Here is a 15,504-nt window from a genome sequence, read left to right as displayed (position 1 = left end):
AGAGGATTGGAAGGCTCAGAGGAGGAGCTCACAGTCTAGTTGGGGAAACAGACCCTGTGCAGATGGGACAACTAAGGAACAATACCCAGCAGACATGATGGAAGCATGTTCTGGGAACCTGGAGCCACTCATTTCGGACAGAGACCTTGGCTGGGCTGGGAAGGCAGCCACGCTGGTCAGGTAACAGAAGGCCCCACTCCAGCCCTGGCCTGGCCACCCACCAGCTGTTGGTGATGATGATAACACAGGCCTGGCAGAGCTGAGACGGGCAGCGTTTGCTTTGGTTTCCTGCCTGCCTTCTGGCATCACAGTGCTGCCTCTTTTCTGCAGCTGTCCCCACCAAATGCTCCAGGAGGAGCCCTATGACACGCCCCCAACTAAAGGTGCTTGCATTTCTGTTGGGTCATCTGTAAGCTCTTTGTCAACCATAGGGGATAAAAGGTAGAAATTCAGGTGGTCGGAGGCCACTTGAGATTATAGAATAGGGCTGAAGTGGCATATTTGGCCAGCACTCCGCAAACATATGTGAAACTCACGAAGATAGACACGCACAGGCACTCACAGAGATGGGGGTTAGTCCCAGCCTCACAAACAGATATGTATAATTGCACACACAGCCCCATATTTGCACACTCTCCTGCCAGAGATGTACCCACGGTGGTACACAGACACAGATGGGTCCACACACATGGTCACACGTGCGCGCGCGCACACACACGGCCACATGCACACGTCCATGACAAATCATCCTGAAGGGGGCTGGGCCCTCTCTGTCCCATGGACATCTGGGTAAGGGGCTCAGGGGTGATGGTGAGGAGGAGGTCTAGGTCCCATCATGCCTGTCTCAGCCTCCCAACCCAGCACCCAAGGTTGGGGAATGAGGCTCAACTCCCAGGGAGCATGGTGACCAGCAACTGCCCCACACACCACCCCCGGCTCTACAAACCCCTCCTTCTTCACTGACCCTGGGCGGGGAAGGGAACAGTCCAGTAGACAGTGCTTTGAGGTGGAGGGGGAAAGGAAGCCTCCCTACAAACACCCCCATCCAGGGCACCCCTTCACGGCAAGTATATAAGAAATGGAGGCTCCTCTACTCCTAAAATCAGTGTCCAATATGGGGGTATGAAATCACAAAAGCAGGACTTCTCCTCTGTTCCTCTCAAAGTCAAGCTTCACCCCAGAAAATGGCCTGGCCACCAACCCTTCCCCCTGGCTCCTCGGGGATGCAGCTGGGGGCTGAGGTTAGGCCAACAGACCAGAGTGGGGACTGTGCTCTCAGGAATGCAGCTGCTTGTGTGGTGGGGTGCAGTGGGAAGGAGAGGATGGGGAACGGATCAGTCTTCAGACTGCCCAGGCCCAAGACCCTGCACTGGATCCCTTTGAAGGGGGCGCAGTGATGGGGAATATGACGTTCCAGGGATGGGTCAGGGGATCTAGGTGACCTGGGGTCTCCAGCTTCTGGCCTTTGCTCTGGGAACAGAGTTTATGCAGCAGGTGCCTCATCTCCCTCATTGTCCCCTGCATGGGGATATTCACAGAGCTCACAAAGTCCCACCTGGCCCCCCTGACCCCGGCCTCCCCCATCCAGGGAGTCCCAGAGGCCAGCCAAGGGCAGGGCTCCCATGTCTTCTCCCCTTCTGGCTTCTGGTAAAGCCACTGGGCTGAGCTCAGCCTTGAGTCAGGGACAGGGGAAGGTCAGAAACACACCACAGATGCAGCCAGGACAAGGCCTACATGGCACCAAGGTCCCTGGGGTAATGGATGCCATTCAGGCGAGTCCTGTCTCTGCAGTAAAGAAGGTGCTGGCAGGTCAGATAGAAACTTGTGCTTTAATATGTGTGTGTGTGTGTGTGTGTGTGTCGAACAACTGTCTCAGGCCTCAGTGCCAGGCCTCTGTCCTTGTTCTCTGCTCATCCTCGCAGCCAGTGCAGGCCCCTTCCCTGGCAGGCGGCCCTGCCCCTGGGCACCCCGGCTGGCGGGGGTCAGTCTTTGGTAAGATGCAGACACTTTGGTGTGCCGGGGGCGGGGTGGGGGGGCCATGAAGCACTCATCATCTCTGCAACGCCAAGAGGAAGATGGCCATGGGCCCCCAGAGCTGCGGGCGGGGTTGGCAGGGGGCTCCACTGCCCGGCATCACAACCACTGTGACAAGAGAGAAAAGGGAGACAGGCCAGGACTCCCGTCAGCTCAGCAGGGCCATAGGAGGAGCAGGAATGCAGGCCATGGGGGGGCCATTACTCTGTCCCTCTCTCTGGGGCGCCTGGAGGTGGGCACGGCCCTCTGTGCACAGAGACACACTCGTAAGACATGAGGTGGTGTGGTGTGGGGGTTAACTCTGCCTGCCAAGATCCAAATCCTGGCTCTGCGGCTCACTAAGACAAAGAGCAATTCACTCAATATCAGTGGCCTCAGTTTCCTCATCTGTAAAATGAGTCTAATAGTAAAAGCCACCCCAGAGGACTGTTGTGAGGAATGAATGAGATCATGCATATTACAGGTGTGTGTACCTTGCCTGGTACACCATAATCACTTGGTAAATGCAAGCTGTTATTATTGCTTGCATTTACCTGGCTCCCAGCGGGGGAAGTAGGAGGGGGTGCATGTTCACATCTGGATTCCCCTACCCACAACACACACAGATGTACCCAGACAGAGATGCTGCTACTGTAAACAACTTAGTAAGCTCACAGGAGGATCTGGTCATATCACTGTCCTCCATATGTATGTCCCACAGCCTGAGCCAGGGTGGGGCCCAAGGTGGGTACCTCACATACTGGCACCTGTTCCCACAGTCACTGACACATGCATCCCATCATCCAGCCACTCTAAACTCCCATTCAGACACCAATGCCTCCCCTGACACCAGTGCCCACCCACATGGCCCCCCATAAGATTCAGCAATCCCCCCACCCTCTTTCCATCCTGCACCTTTATTGGGATCCATCTGCTTCCTGGGACACTCTCCCTTCTTCAGTGTGACATCATCTATGGCGATATCCCCCAGGTAGCCCGAGCCTCGAACCCCCTCAAAAATAATCTGGGGTGGGGTCAAAGAGCAGGAAGCAGGGGTGAGGGAGGTTCTGCACCAGAGGCTTCCAGCCCTTAGCCTCAGTCTACCCGAAAGACCCCCCAATCCCTGCATGCTTTCCTCCTCAGCTCCCAGAAGCAGAAGCCCGGGGGCCAGGAGAGCAGCGAGGAGCACCGGCGGACTCACCTGGAACGGCCCGCTGGGGTTGATGGGCACATGTGCCTGCTGCCACACATTGCCCTTATTGCCACTGAGGGACCAGGCATGCATGTCCAGTGCTCCTTTGTTCCGGGACCGCACCAGGAGGTTGAGGGACCCTGTGGTGGGCATGAGAAGAGGGGGCAGTGAGGGAGCACCCTCACCTTTCCCGATTCACCAAGCTTGACTCCCTACCACTCCCCACAGCACTGTCCCCGTTGGATGGGACCCTCTCCCCATTGCAGACTGGTTCTGTGTCCCCTTATCCCAGAGGGGACCGCTGCATGGGAAAGAGAGAGGACAGCAGCAGGGCTTCCATTCACCAGGACAGTTTGCAAGTTTTCTTTCATTTTTTTCCATTCCTTCCTAATCAGCTAATCCCCTATCCCTGGAACACACACACACACACACACACACACACACACACACCCCACCCTTCCTCCTCTAGACAGGGGAGTTGTCCCAGGACAGTGGGGCCCATGTCTGAACCCAGAGCAGGATCCCCAAAGCATGCAATTCAATGCACACACTTGGTGGTACATGATACATATGCTGATTTTTGGAAGTACAGGAATGGACTTTAACTTTTTAGTACTTAGAGGGTGGCGGGTGGGTGAAATGGGTGAAGGAAGTCAAAAGGTACAAACTTCCAATCATAAAATAAATAAGTCCTGGGAATATAATGTACAGCATGATGACTATAGTTAATAACATTGTATTGCCTATTTGGAAGTTGCTAAGAGAATAAATCTTAAAATTTCTCATCACAAGGGAAAAAAAGTTCTGGTGATAGATGTCAACTAGACTTATCATGGTGATCTTTTTGCAATATATACAAATGTCAAAACATTACATTGTACATATGAAACTAATATAATGTTAATTATACCTCAATAAAAAATTTAATACTTATATGTATGTCTTAAGAGGTGAATAAAGTAGCCCTTCAAACTCATGATTTCTCTAATACTGATGCTTAGGACAAAGCTAAGAAAAAAAAATAGTGAGTTGATTTAAAGAAAGATATTAGTATATATGCTATATAGCTGTGGTAAAATGTGAAATTCTGGAAGTATTAGTATGGGGGTGCTGAGCTTTTTTTGCTCACAGACCCAGGGCCTGGGATTCTGGAGGTGCTGAGGGGCAGTGGAAGAGAAGGAGGGGATCAAGCCTTGGCTAAGAGCACCCAGGAAAGGTCATGCCCTTCGCCAGCTCTTCCAGCCCACCTCGAGCCCCCTGTGACAGGAAAGACCTGGCTTGGAGGGAAGGGGAATCAATCTTAAATGGCACCTGGTGGCTGGCATTTCCATGGCGCTGCCCACAGACAAAGCCACACCATCTGTGACACCAGATAGACAGAACCCCAGTGGGGAGAGCCACCAAATGTTACCTGCCTGAGACAAAAAGAGTTGGCTTGGACCAGGGAGAGCCAGTGAGACACAAGGTCTGGGGACAGCTGGTGCCCAGAGCTGCCAGGTGGGGTGAGAAGGGAGGGGGGAGGAGGGGCCAGCACAGCAAGAAACACCCTCCTCTCCCCAGTAGCAGGCCCAGGCCTGTGGAAGGAGCACACCAAAGGTTCAAGGCACGTGGGGGACCCTCACCAGCAGATGGGGGCCTGAGAGGGCTGCAACCAGCCAAGAGATGCCACACTGGCTTAGTCAGGGCCCAAGCCTCAGTGCCTTTTGGGCTCCTCACCAGACTCAAAAGGACCTCCCTCTCTTCTTCCTGGAGATCTTCCCCCTGTTTCTATCCCACCACCCCTGGGGTCCAGCCTCAATTCCCATACCTTTTCTTCCTCCTCCACCACCCTGCCCCAAGGACCCTAGTGGGGGAACCCCACCTTTTCACTGCTTAAACAGAAATTGAATTTCTGCCCTCTTCTCTGATCATCCTACCAGCTCTAAGATCTCCCCTGCTGCCTGACAGCCTCTCACAGGGTAAGCTGGGGCCATAAGGATGCCTGCTCCCTACATTCTTCTCTACCTTCCTTGTCACCTCCAAAGCCAAACTGAGCTACATGCTGCACCCTGGACACAGTCCAGCTCTCCAGACTCTGGGCTTTTGCCCGGGATGTATCCATTGCTTGAGATGCCCTCCCCTACTATGCTCCCCTGGCCAAATACTTCCTGTGCTTCAAGGCCTCTCTGAAACATCACCTCCTCCAAGAAGTCTTCCTGGGCTTGCGTTGGGAGCCCTTTGTGCTTCCTGGGAACGCTGAGCCCTTAAACTGCAGCTCCCTGTGCCCAGACAGCCCTCTGCTCTGTGGTGTGGCAGTTATTGGGATTCACATCTTCTCTCCCTATTTGACTCCTTGAGGGAAAGTTTCCAACAAATTTCTATCTGTTCTCAATATTTGAATGTTCAATGAAGAACTTTCTGTGACTGTCATCAGGACTGAAAAAGGGCTTTCTTAGAGTCTCTCAGGGTTAGAAGTTACCTTACGGTTCATCAAGCCCAGCCCCATCACTCATTCAATTAATTGAGCAAGCACTTTTCTAGACACTAGAGACGCATCCATGAATAGGACAAAGACCCCTGCCTCCTGGAGTTCCCGCTGCTTTGGTGGTAAGCGCTATGAAGACAATAATGCAGGAAAGGGACAGAGAGCTGTTTTAGGTGGGGCTGTCAGGGACCTCTCCAAGGAGGCCTGGATGAGGGGAGAGGAAGAACATTCCAGGCTGGGGGAAATATCACAAGCAAAGGCCTCTAAGGCAGGAACCTGCCTCAGTTATTTAAAGGAGACTGGTATGCTTGAGCTGAATGGAGTCAGGGGAGAGAAGCAGAAAACGAGGTCAGAGAAGCAAGCAGGGGCCGGGTCAGGTACGAAAGGCCTGGAGAAGATGGTGATGGAAGGGGACTGGGCAGGGGAGTAACATGACCTGGGATAGGGGTCCCTGCACAGGACCCCTGCTGGACAGTCCTCCTGTCCAGGGACAAGATAGCCCACTCCTTTGCTGGGCAGATCTGATGCTTATAGGATCTTCCTCAGGTGGAATTCAAACCTGCCTCCCAGAAGCTTTCACTGACTGGTGTTTGTCCCACCCGCTGGGAACACCAAGCAAGCTCTGGAGCACAGATGGCTCCCTCAGGGCTTTCTTTGCACCCAGGTACCTGGGCATCCCAGCTCTTAAGGCTTGATCTCCCAGGGCCCTACAGTAGCCAATATGCTCTTCTTGCCAGCTGGATCCCCTCCTGAGCTGAAGATAAAATGACCACCTGTTCTGATCTGCCTGGGATGTGGGACTTCTAGCGTCAACAGTGGGAAAGGCTGGGGCAAACCAGGATCGGTTTGAATTGGTTACACTAGCTGGGCAGCGCAGGGCAGTCCTGGTCACCACCACTCTCCACATACCCCACAGGAAGCTTCTCCCAAAGTCCAGACCCAGCCACAGGTGAACTGGATTGTGTGGATGGTCTGGGGGCCCCAGTGGCTGCAGAAGGTTCCATCCCACTTCATTCTAGTTTATCAGTTCAGCTTGACCCAGCACTCGAGCCGTGGACATTTCTCCACCATGAGCCTTTAGGTCGATGCTTGCTTAAAGTCACTTCCTCTGCCATGCAGTGAGGAAAGCAATGAAGCTTTCTGTGGCTTGTATATATATATATATGAAAACAAAACAAAAGAATATATATTTACTGGCTTCTATTTGCATAAAGTATTTCTGGAAGTTTACCCACCAAATCTAGTACATTGATTGCCTCTGGGGAAGGACTCTAGGTGGCAGGAGGACTGAGATGGGAGAGGGACTCTCATTATGCACCCTTTTGTACCTTCTGACCTATGCAAAAATACATTACCTTTCCTATAAATATGCAAATAAGTAAATAAATAAATTTAAAATGGTTTCTTCCTTAGCAGAGCCTCTATATCCAGGCCCCCAGAGTCAGTCAGGTCTCCCTGTTAGCAGCTGTCTTGGCCCCTGTCTTTCTGCTGCCGACACGCATCACAGTGGTCGCTAAATCCTATGTGGTGCAATTAGTTATTTAATGTCTGTCTTTCCCACTTGACTTTAGGTGCCAAGAGAATGAGGAATTTGTCCATCCTGTTCACTGCAGCACCTGATGCCTGGCAATAGAGCAGGAGCTCCAGAAGTGATGGCTGAACTGATGAGTTCACTGACTAATGTGACACTCCTACCAGTACCATCTCTTCCTAAAGGGCAATCCTTAGGTTCATGGCCGTGCTTAGGAAGGAGGACTTCCTCTCACTGCTTACAAAGCAGCTCCCTTCCAACCCTGTGTTTAAGGCTTGGTAGAGTCAGACAGACTTGGGTTGCTGTGTGATCTTGGACAAATTCTTAACCTCTCTAATCTACATGGTAACCCTCACTTGGTGGTTGTGAGGGTTAATGAGACCACAGACACAGAGCACCCAGGATGTCACCTGGCATCTGGCAAGCATTCAATACATGCAACCTCTTAGCTGATTTCTCCATCCCCTCCAAGACTTCCACCTCATTCTTTTGGAACCATTTTCTTTGTAGACTCAGAAAGCTTTGATCATCTCAAAACCTCAGACAAGTTGGCTCTGGATTTCCCCCAAACCCAGATTCTGCTCACACCCCCTACAAGGATCTGTGATTCAGCCAAGTTGGGAAGCCTAGGTCTTACATGAGCCAGTCCCCAGCTTCCAATAGGTCTCCCTCCCTTCCCAGCCCCAGCACACGCTCAGGCAGACTACCTGGTGGTCCTTCGACTCACCAATGTGCTTCCCGTACATGTGGTAGAAGAAGGAGACGCAGTAGAACTTGGCACTGGCGTTGTACAGGGGACTTACCAACCTTGCACGGTCCCCCAACTCCCGGGGCCTTGATGTCTCAATGAACATGTAGTAGCCTGCAGGGAAGGGGGAGATGTGCCAACAGCCTCCTCCTCACCCCTCCTAGGTCTCTTATCACCTGACTCCTTTTCTGCCTTAGTATCAGCTGTCTGAATCCCAGGTGCCTCACACCAGCCCACCCTGTCCTCCCTGCTCACAGCACAGCACAGGACTCCCAGCATTTGTGAGCTCTTAGCTCTGCAGCAGTCTCTCTTCCTCCTAACCCTCTAGCAAGACAGAGCTGTCTCTCTCAGACTGGGGCTCCCTAAGGGCAGGGCTGTGCCTCCCCTCAGACTGGAGTCCTTAAGGACAGGACTGTGTCTCCCCTTAGACTGGAGCTCCCCAGGGCTAGACCCCTCCCTGAAGCAGTCCTCCATCCCTAGCAGCAGGCCATGTCCTTACCCTCAGGGGTGCCACTTATGTCAGTTGGGGGACCAGTATTGGGGGAACGCTTGGGGTTCTGGGTGAGGGCATTTTGCCGGGTCCAGTCAAAGTTGTCTGTCAGGTCCTGGGTGTAGCCACAGATCTTCTCATCCTCAAAGTGGCAGGTGTTGTCTGCATTCAGGGCAGGGTGGGGAGGGAGTGAGACAAAGAGGGTCAGCCTCCTCAGGTCCCCTCCTCCAGCCCTGGCCACCCCTGAGGCAGCTCCCAAACATCCAAGCAGTGGGCCCAGGAATCCAGGGCTTCAGAAACCAAGCAATGAGGCCTCTGACAAATTTGTTCTTGGAACAGGACGTCTTAAATTTTTTTTGTGCCGCAAACCTAACCGGCATCTAGTGAAGTGAAGGACCCCATCTATTAATAATTATTAAGGGGCATAAAATGAAAAACACAGGGTTACAAAGGAAATCAATTATAGGAAATATAGTTGTCAAAATATTTAAAAACAAATTTGTGATATAATAAGTGGGCTTCTTTATTATCTAATTAAATCACAAGATTCAGTGTTAGGTCTAACCACTATGGTTTTGAAATACTAATGAATGGAAATGATATTTAGAGATAGTTGCTACAACTTTTAGGTGATGTGAAAACATCGATTTCTACTGATGACAAAGTCACAGGTAGTGATTACACCACTTTCCTACATTTATCATTGAAGGAGATGTTAAATTTCTGCTAGAAGTTAGGGAAAATAAAGAAGCAATTGTATGCCCTTCCAGATTCCAGTTTCATGGACCCCTTTGATCCTCTGAGGGGTGGTCCATGGATCTCAGATTAAGGAACCCTGCCCCAGGGAACAGAGAATGTGGATTAGCCTGGTCTTTCCATTTTTATCTTGAGGACAGTGAATGGTGCTAAGTGGGGACAAAAAGTCCTGAGTTAGAGATGTCCCCCGATTCTACCCCTGTCCCTTTAAGCCTCAGAATAAATCCCTCATGCAAATATCTCAAAGCCCAGCACTGTTCCCTTCTGCTTCTCCTTTCAACTACTGGCCTCCACACCATTTTCTCTCTGGGTATCTCTTGGGGTCCCTTCCTCCCACCAGGGAAGCCTTTGTGTCCTTAAAGAGAAGGAGAAGTGGGTAGGGGTGTCTTACCTGACAGATTGGGAGAGTTGATGGCTGAGAAAGCAAGCAGGAAAACCAAGTCACAACCAAGGTTTGGGCTGTGCAGAGGGTGCCTGGGCTTAGGACCAGACTGGGGGCCAGAGGCACCTGGCCTGCAGTGATAGAATATAATACTGCACAGTGGGGAGACCCAAGCTCAGGAAACATAAGAGGAGTTTAGAGGGGTTCCCTGGACATGAGATGGACCCACCCTTCCCACCACCACCACCACCACCACCACCTACGCTCCGTGTAGTGGATGATGCGGGAGGCCATATCTCCGGCCCCAAAAGTAGTATAGGGTGTGAGGCGGACCTCATAGCTGTGGGGCACACGGAGGTCAGTCAGGATGTACTCCAGGAGCTGCCCTTTCTCCACGCGCCGCACTGGGATGGCCTTCACCATGGCGTTGTGCTGATTCAACTGTAGATACAGGGAGTTTCCAGATGCCCAGCAGGCCACGCCCTCCACCTGAGCACCAGCCCAGGCCCTGGTGTGACTTTAGGGGGCAGCATTGGGAAGCAAAAGAGCAAAGGACTAGGAAGCCAGCCCTCAGTTTCCTCTTCTATAAGATAGAGCAATCACCCCTTCCATGCCTGCCTCCTGGGGCTATCTTAATAATAAGTGACAGTAACATATATTGAACAATTAATGTGTGCTAGGTACTGTCCTCAATGCTTTGCAATCATTAATTCAAAATAATGATCCTACCAGGTGGAATATTATAATTACCCCCATTTTACAGATGAGTAAACTGAGGCAAACAGATGTAGCCTACACAAGTTAATAGAGAACTGAATTTTAGCTTAGGCAATCTGCCCTAGAGTCACACTCTCACCCTTCACCCGACGACCCGCTGGACAGAACCATGTGGAATTAGACTGGACACAAGACCAACATAGTAGCTCTGGCCTTGCATTCTAGGGGCCCTGTGGATGAGACTTAAGCTCATGCCTTAAACTTCTGATGCTAGAGTAGGTTCTGTGTTTTGTGAGCAGAATAGGCTCTGCCTCCTTTCCGCTACATTTACCCAGCAGACACCTGCTCAATTCTCAGGGCTGTGCTCAGAGTATGGGTCCAGAAGGAAAGGTCCCTAGAACCTCTCAGCTCCTGCTACTGTGTCCAGAACACTTTCTCTCTGGCTATAAACAGTTATCGATAAGAGGGTGAATGTGTCTCCACCCCCCTTCCCCTGGCTTCATGAGCATTCCCAGGGCTAGCCTGCACCTGGGCCCCTGTCCCCTTTGGCCCACCTGGCGGACACTGAGTCTGTAGTTGAGCACGGGGTCGACAGCATCAGGCTCCCTCTGGGTCCACTGCAGCACATAGGAGTAATTCTTGGACAGCTTGTGGCTGCGGGTGGGGTTGGGGGTGTCGAAGTAAAACTCCGGGCTGTAGGCTTTGGCTGAGAGGGCAGGGAGGGGGCATGGGGCCGTGAAGGGTAGGGGATGGGGAGAGATAGAGAAAGGAGGTGTGGGAGAGGGAGACAAAAGAGGATAGGTGGAACAGAAAGAGGGTAGGGGGAGACAAAAGGAAGGAATATTGTGAGGAGAGGAGATGGTGGGAAAAGAGGAGATTGAGGAGAATGAGGATGGGGCAGGAGCGATGGAGGAAAGGGAGATTGGGAATTCAAGAGGTGATGTTGGTGAGAATGGAGCAGAAAGGCCAAGGAAAAGACAGAAAGGAGAAATTTGGGATGACACAGAGAAGGAATATTAGAGAAGTTACAGGGAAAGAGCATTGGGGAGAAGACACCAAGAAGGGCCAAGGATATTGAGGTAGAAGGAAGAGAAGAGAGAGGAGATAGAGGCCAAAAGGTGGGGAGACAGGGAAAGTGTGGGACAACAGGGGAGAGGGGAAGGAGGTGGGAAATGTCACAGGGGCCTCCTGCTGGCAGGGCTGGGTGGGCTGGAGAGGGGCTGGGGAGGTGGCCAGTTACCTGTGGTCCTAGCCCCCTACTGTTGAGTGAGGAGATTCAAATAAAAGCTAAAGGGGCACCCAATCAGTCAGAGGCTACTGGGAGACCCATAGTGCAGTAAAGTGAGGGAAAGGCACATATGGGGCTCTCCTCCAGGGTTCTGCCACTAGCTCTGACAGAGAACTGACTCTTCCCAAGGGAGGAAGAGAGAGGGGATCAGCAACCCCATCAGCTCCTCTTTTCCCCTCCACCCTTACCACAACTTCCACCCCTTTCTGACCAACCCACTCCCGCCTGCAGCCCCAAACAGCCCACCAGAATGACTTGAAGAGATGGGACTGAAAGGGATTTCTGGACACCTAGGGGCCTGACCCTCTCTAGAGTGACAGCTCAGGTAATGTGTCCTAGCTGGCCCAGCGCCACCTACGACGTTCCAGAGAAGCTGGTGAGGGGAGTATTCCTTCCTCTAAGCTACAGCTCAGGCCCCTCACATTGGGCCTCCGGTCAGGAAAAGAGAAGATTACTTATCTGCAGTCTCCGGGGTCAAGGACGAAGGAGGAGGGCCTTGCAAAGTGATGGCAGAAATGGGGTGGTGCCCAGGGCTTGAGTGGGCGGGTCTAAACCTGGTACCGGCTGGAGGGAGAGCCGATGCCTGCTTTGCGAACAGGTGGAAGTGGAAATCTGGGATTGGACGAGGCTGAAAGGAGTGGAGCCTATGCCTTCTGTAGGCGAGGTGTAAGCGCTGTGTGGATGGGCCTTTAAAGGGAAGGGTTCATACCTGGTGCACGCGGGGCTTGAGGCATGAAGCCTAGGCCCGGTGCCGGCTTGACAGGGGTGTGGCTGTCAGAGGCCCGGAACCGAAAATGAGCTAAAACAGGTGAGGCTTAGGCCTTGTCTGGAGGACCTTGAAAGGGGAAAGCCTAGACCTATGTGGGCAAGTGGAGGGGGCAAGGGTGTAAGCGGAGGTTCTGGTTGGATCCGGGAGGCATGAATGGGGTCTAGACGTGGCACGGGAAGGTCCTGGAAAGGCTGGGGCCTAAATCAGGAGCAGGTGAGCCGGAAAGGGGCGGGGCCCAAGCTAGGCGTAGCTAGGTTTGAAATTGGGGCGGGGTTCTGTGGCGCAGGACCAAGGGGACGCTCACCGGAGACCTGGAAGACGCAGGTAGCCGAGCCTACGTCGTTGGAGACGCTGCACTCGTAGCTGCCACTGCTGTCTCGAGTGACGGCGTCGAGGCGAAGCTCGGAGTGGTCGGGGGCTTCGGCGGCGACGGGGACGGCAGGCGGCGGAGGCAGCAGCTGCCCTTTGAAGCGCCACACAGCCGAGGCGATGCGCTGGGGGCTGCCTCGAAGCAGCGAGCAGCGCAGGAGCACGGGCCGGCCCAGCGCCTGGCGGACATCCTGGGAGCTGGGCTCCACCTCCGGCGGGACTGGGGGTGGGGAAGGCGGTCAGCGGGGCCTCTCCTCACGGACTGGAGTCCGAGGAGCGGCCCCATGGGGAGGCGACGCACACGCGCCTACTCCCGCGCCCCCCAGCCGGCAAGTTTCAGGGCGGAAACATTCTAGCAACATACTCACACTATAGCCACGCTCATACCTCCTCGATCTGTAGATATCTACCCCTTCCCGCCATAACCTCCAGCCTCGCTCCCAGACTGGGCCTACATTCACGCCTCAAACGGCCCCGTTCCCTCCCCCCAATGAAAAGCAGCATAACGTCGGGATTTAGAGCATGATCCCGGAACTAGATGGCTTAAGTTCAAATCCCAGCCCTGCCTCTAACTAGCTGTGAGATCTTAGGCAAGTTACTTAACCTTTGTGTGACTCGGTTTCCCTCTTTGTAAAAGTAGGGGAATAATAGATTCTATATATAGGGCTGTGGAGGGCTGAGTTAGTGCATTAGAACACTTAGAGCAGTGCTTTTGGCAGGTAATGAGTTAACTCTCATTACACTATCAGACGCAGTGTTCCCTTGAAGGTCCTTCCTCCTTCAAATTCCCATTTCCACCTGTCAAAATTAGTTATTTCTTTGTTCACTGGGTCCCTGGGAATGAAGGTGGGGAGACACGAAGGTAGAAGTGCGGAAAGGGTCATGGACCTCCATGTCAGAGCACGGGGTCAAGGACGGTTTAGGGGTATCAGCAGTAGACGGAGCTTGGTTGGCCCGGAGTGGTGAAGGGGTGAAGCGGAGGCAAGCCTGACTGGAAACCGGGAGGGACAGCTCGGATGGTAGTCCGGTGAGGCGGAGGGACTCACACTGCACGTTCAGCTGCACCTGGGCCTCGCGGGGGCGCACGTTGAAGCCATTATAGCGAGCCGTCTGGCAGCGGTAGGTCCCACTCATGTCGCGGCTCACACGCTCCAGTCGCAGCTTTCCGTCCGAGGTCTCCTCCAGGGGCAGCCCCGAGGGCAGCAGCGCAGCCTCCTTGTCCACGCGGGACCAAAGCACAGGCGGCCGCGGCTTGCCCCGCACCTCGCACTGCAGCTCCGCCGGTGAGCCCTCACGCACCGTCACCACCGCCCTGCCCTTGGGCACGCTGATGGTGGGCGGTACTGCGGGGCAGAGGAGAAGTAGGAGCGGGGTTTGAGCTCCACCACCCAACCCTGCCCCCGGGGCCTCTGATCTGGAGCTTCTGCTTCCCCCCCCCCCCCCGGTGGGTGCAAGCCTCCCTTCCGCATCCCAGATCATCCACAGATCCCGCAGTATCTCCAGAGGGGAACACCCCTCCCCACATTCTCTCCACTTCCTGAGTCTCTGCCTCAAGGTCTCCCAGCTCAGAAAGAGAACTGAAGTCGTCCAAGCCTACTCCTTCTATCCCTGTACCCCGACGTTACTAAGCTTTGGGGATTCCACCTTTCGCTTATTTTATTCCACCTTTTAGACAGTTCTGCTAAATATCTTCTCCCTCCATCCCCTCTCTCCTGTCCACTGGCCCTGCTCTAGTTAAAGCTGCCGTCTTCTCTTTCTCTATCACAAATTAGTAGGCTGTCCCCCAACATTCTTACCCTCTTCTAAAGCAATAGAATATCTGGGTGTTAGCAGGGCACACAGCCAGAATAAAGACTGTATTTCCCAGCTGCCTTATGGCTAGGTGTGGCCATGTGACTAAATTCTGGCCAATGAGATACAGGTCATTAAAGGGAGAGATGGTGCCCATCTTCTACTCCTCCTTCCTGCAAGGTGGAATGCAGATTGATGGCTGCAGCTCGCACTGCCATTGTGGACAAGGTGGCCCATGCTAAGGATAACTGAACAGCAACACAAGATGGGGCCTGGGCCTCTGAAGACTTGGTGGAGCAGAGTCACTATTCCAGCCTGGACTGCTCACTTTTACACGAAGAAAAAATATACAACTAGCTCATTTAAGCCAGTATTGTTTAGAGATTTTCTGTTATTCACAGCCAAACCCAATCCAACCCAATATATCACCCAAATGAAGGGTCTTTTAAAGACTTCCATGAGTCCCATCCCATATCATATCAAGCAAATTAAAATGTCTACATTAAATATAAATTGTAAATAACTCTACAGGCAAGCTGAAGTCCAATTATCTAGTTAGCATAATTTATATTCTGTAAACATTTATACATTTCTTGACTTTAATTCTGCAATTTTCTCTGTATTGAAACCAATTAATTAATTTTTCCAGGTCTCAACTATTTCCAAAGGCCCTTAAAAAGCTTCCATGCCCTAGGCATCAAGCTTATGAGTCAAATGCAGGAAATGGCCTTGTACCCTATTGATTTCCCTGTTTCTAAAACATCCCAGCTCTCAACCCATCTGTGCCTCCACAGGCTAAAGGGCTATACCCCTCCTTTGAGGCCATACTGCCCTCAGGTTAAAGCTCAGACTCCTTGGTTCTGCTGACAAGGTCCTCATGCTCTGGCCTATGCTATCCTTCAGCCTCACCTTCCATTTCCCATCCTGTGTCCCAGCTGTGGGATTCACTTGTAAGGAACATACTTCCTGGACATGACAAGTCGCATACTCCTTG

General features: G+C 52.7%; 1 protein-coding gene across 2 annotated transcripts in view; it reads right to left on the bottom strand.

The window, feature by feature from the left end:
* Nucleotides 1-1,810: 1,810 nt before the first annotated feature.
* The window catches only part of MDGA1 (MAM domain containing glycosylphosphatidylinositol anchor 1), a 53,990-nt gene continuing 40,296 nt past the window's right edge, over nucleotides 1,811-15,504 (bottom strand). Inside the window, exons 8-17 of one of the 2 annotated variants that reach the window (XM_015237335.3) lie at nucleotides 13,766-14,062; nucleotides 12,655-12,939; nucleotides 10,848-10,999; nucleotides 9,840-10,017; nucleotides 9,586-9,609; nucleotides 8,448-8,600; nucleotides 7,928-8,062; nucleotides 3,215-3,345; nucleotides 2,929-3,037; nucleotides 1,811-2,142 (exon numbers count right to left, since the gene is read on the bottom strand). In XM_015237335.3, coding sequence (XP_015092821.2) covers nucleotides 2,051-2,142; nucleotides 2,929-3,037; nucleotides 3,215-3,345; nucleotides 7,928-8,062; nucleotides 8,448-8,600; nucleotides 9,586-9,609; nucleotides 9,840-10,017; nucleotides 10,848-10,999; nucleotides 12,655-12,939; nucleotides 13,766-14,062 — 1,556 coding nt within the window. In that variant the 3' untranslated portion in view covers nucleotides 1,811-2,050. The remainder of the gene's footprint in view (nucleotides 2,143-2,928; nucleotides 3,038-3,214; nucleotides 3,346-7,927; nucleotides 8,063-8,447; nucleotides 8,601-9,585; nucleotides 9,610-9,839; nucleotides 10,018-10,847; nucleotides 11,000-12,654; nucleotides 12,940-13,765; nucleotides 14,063-15,504) is intronic. The other variant, XM_072945084.1, reaches the window with a different exon arrangement.

The sequence above is a fragment of the Vicugna pacos genome, chromosome 20 (genome assembly GCF_048564905.1).
Source record: "Vicugna pacos chromosome 20, VicPac4, whole genome shotgun sequence".
Taxonomy (NCBI): Eukaryota; Metazoa; Chordata; class Mammalia; order Artiodactyla; family Camelidae; genus Vicugna; species Vicugna pacos.
The sequence above is the reverse complement of the archived record's forward strand: the minus strand, read 5'-3'. Positions and strand labels throughout refer to the sequence as shown.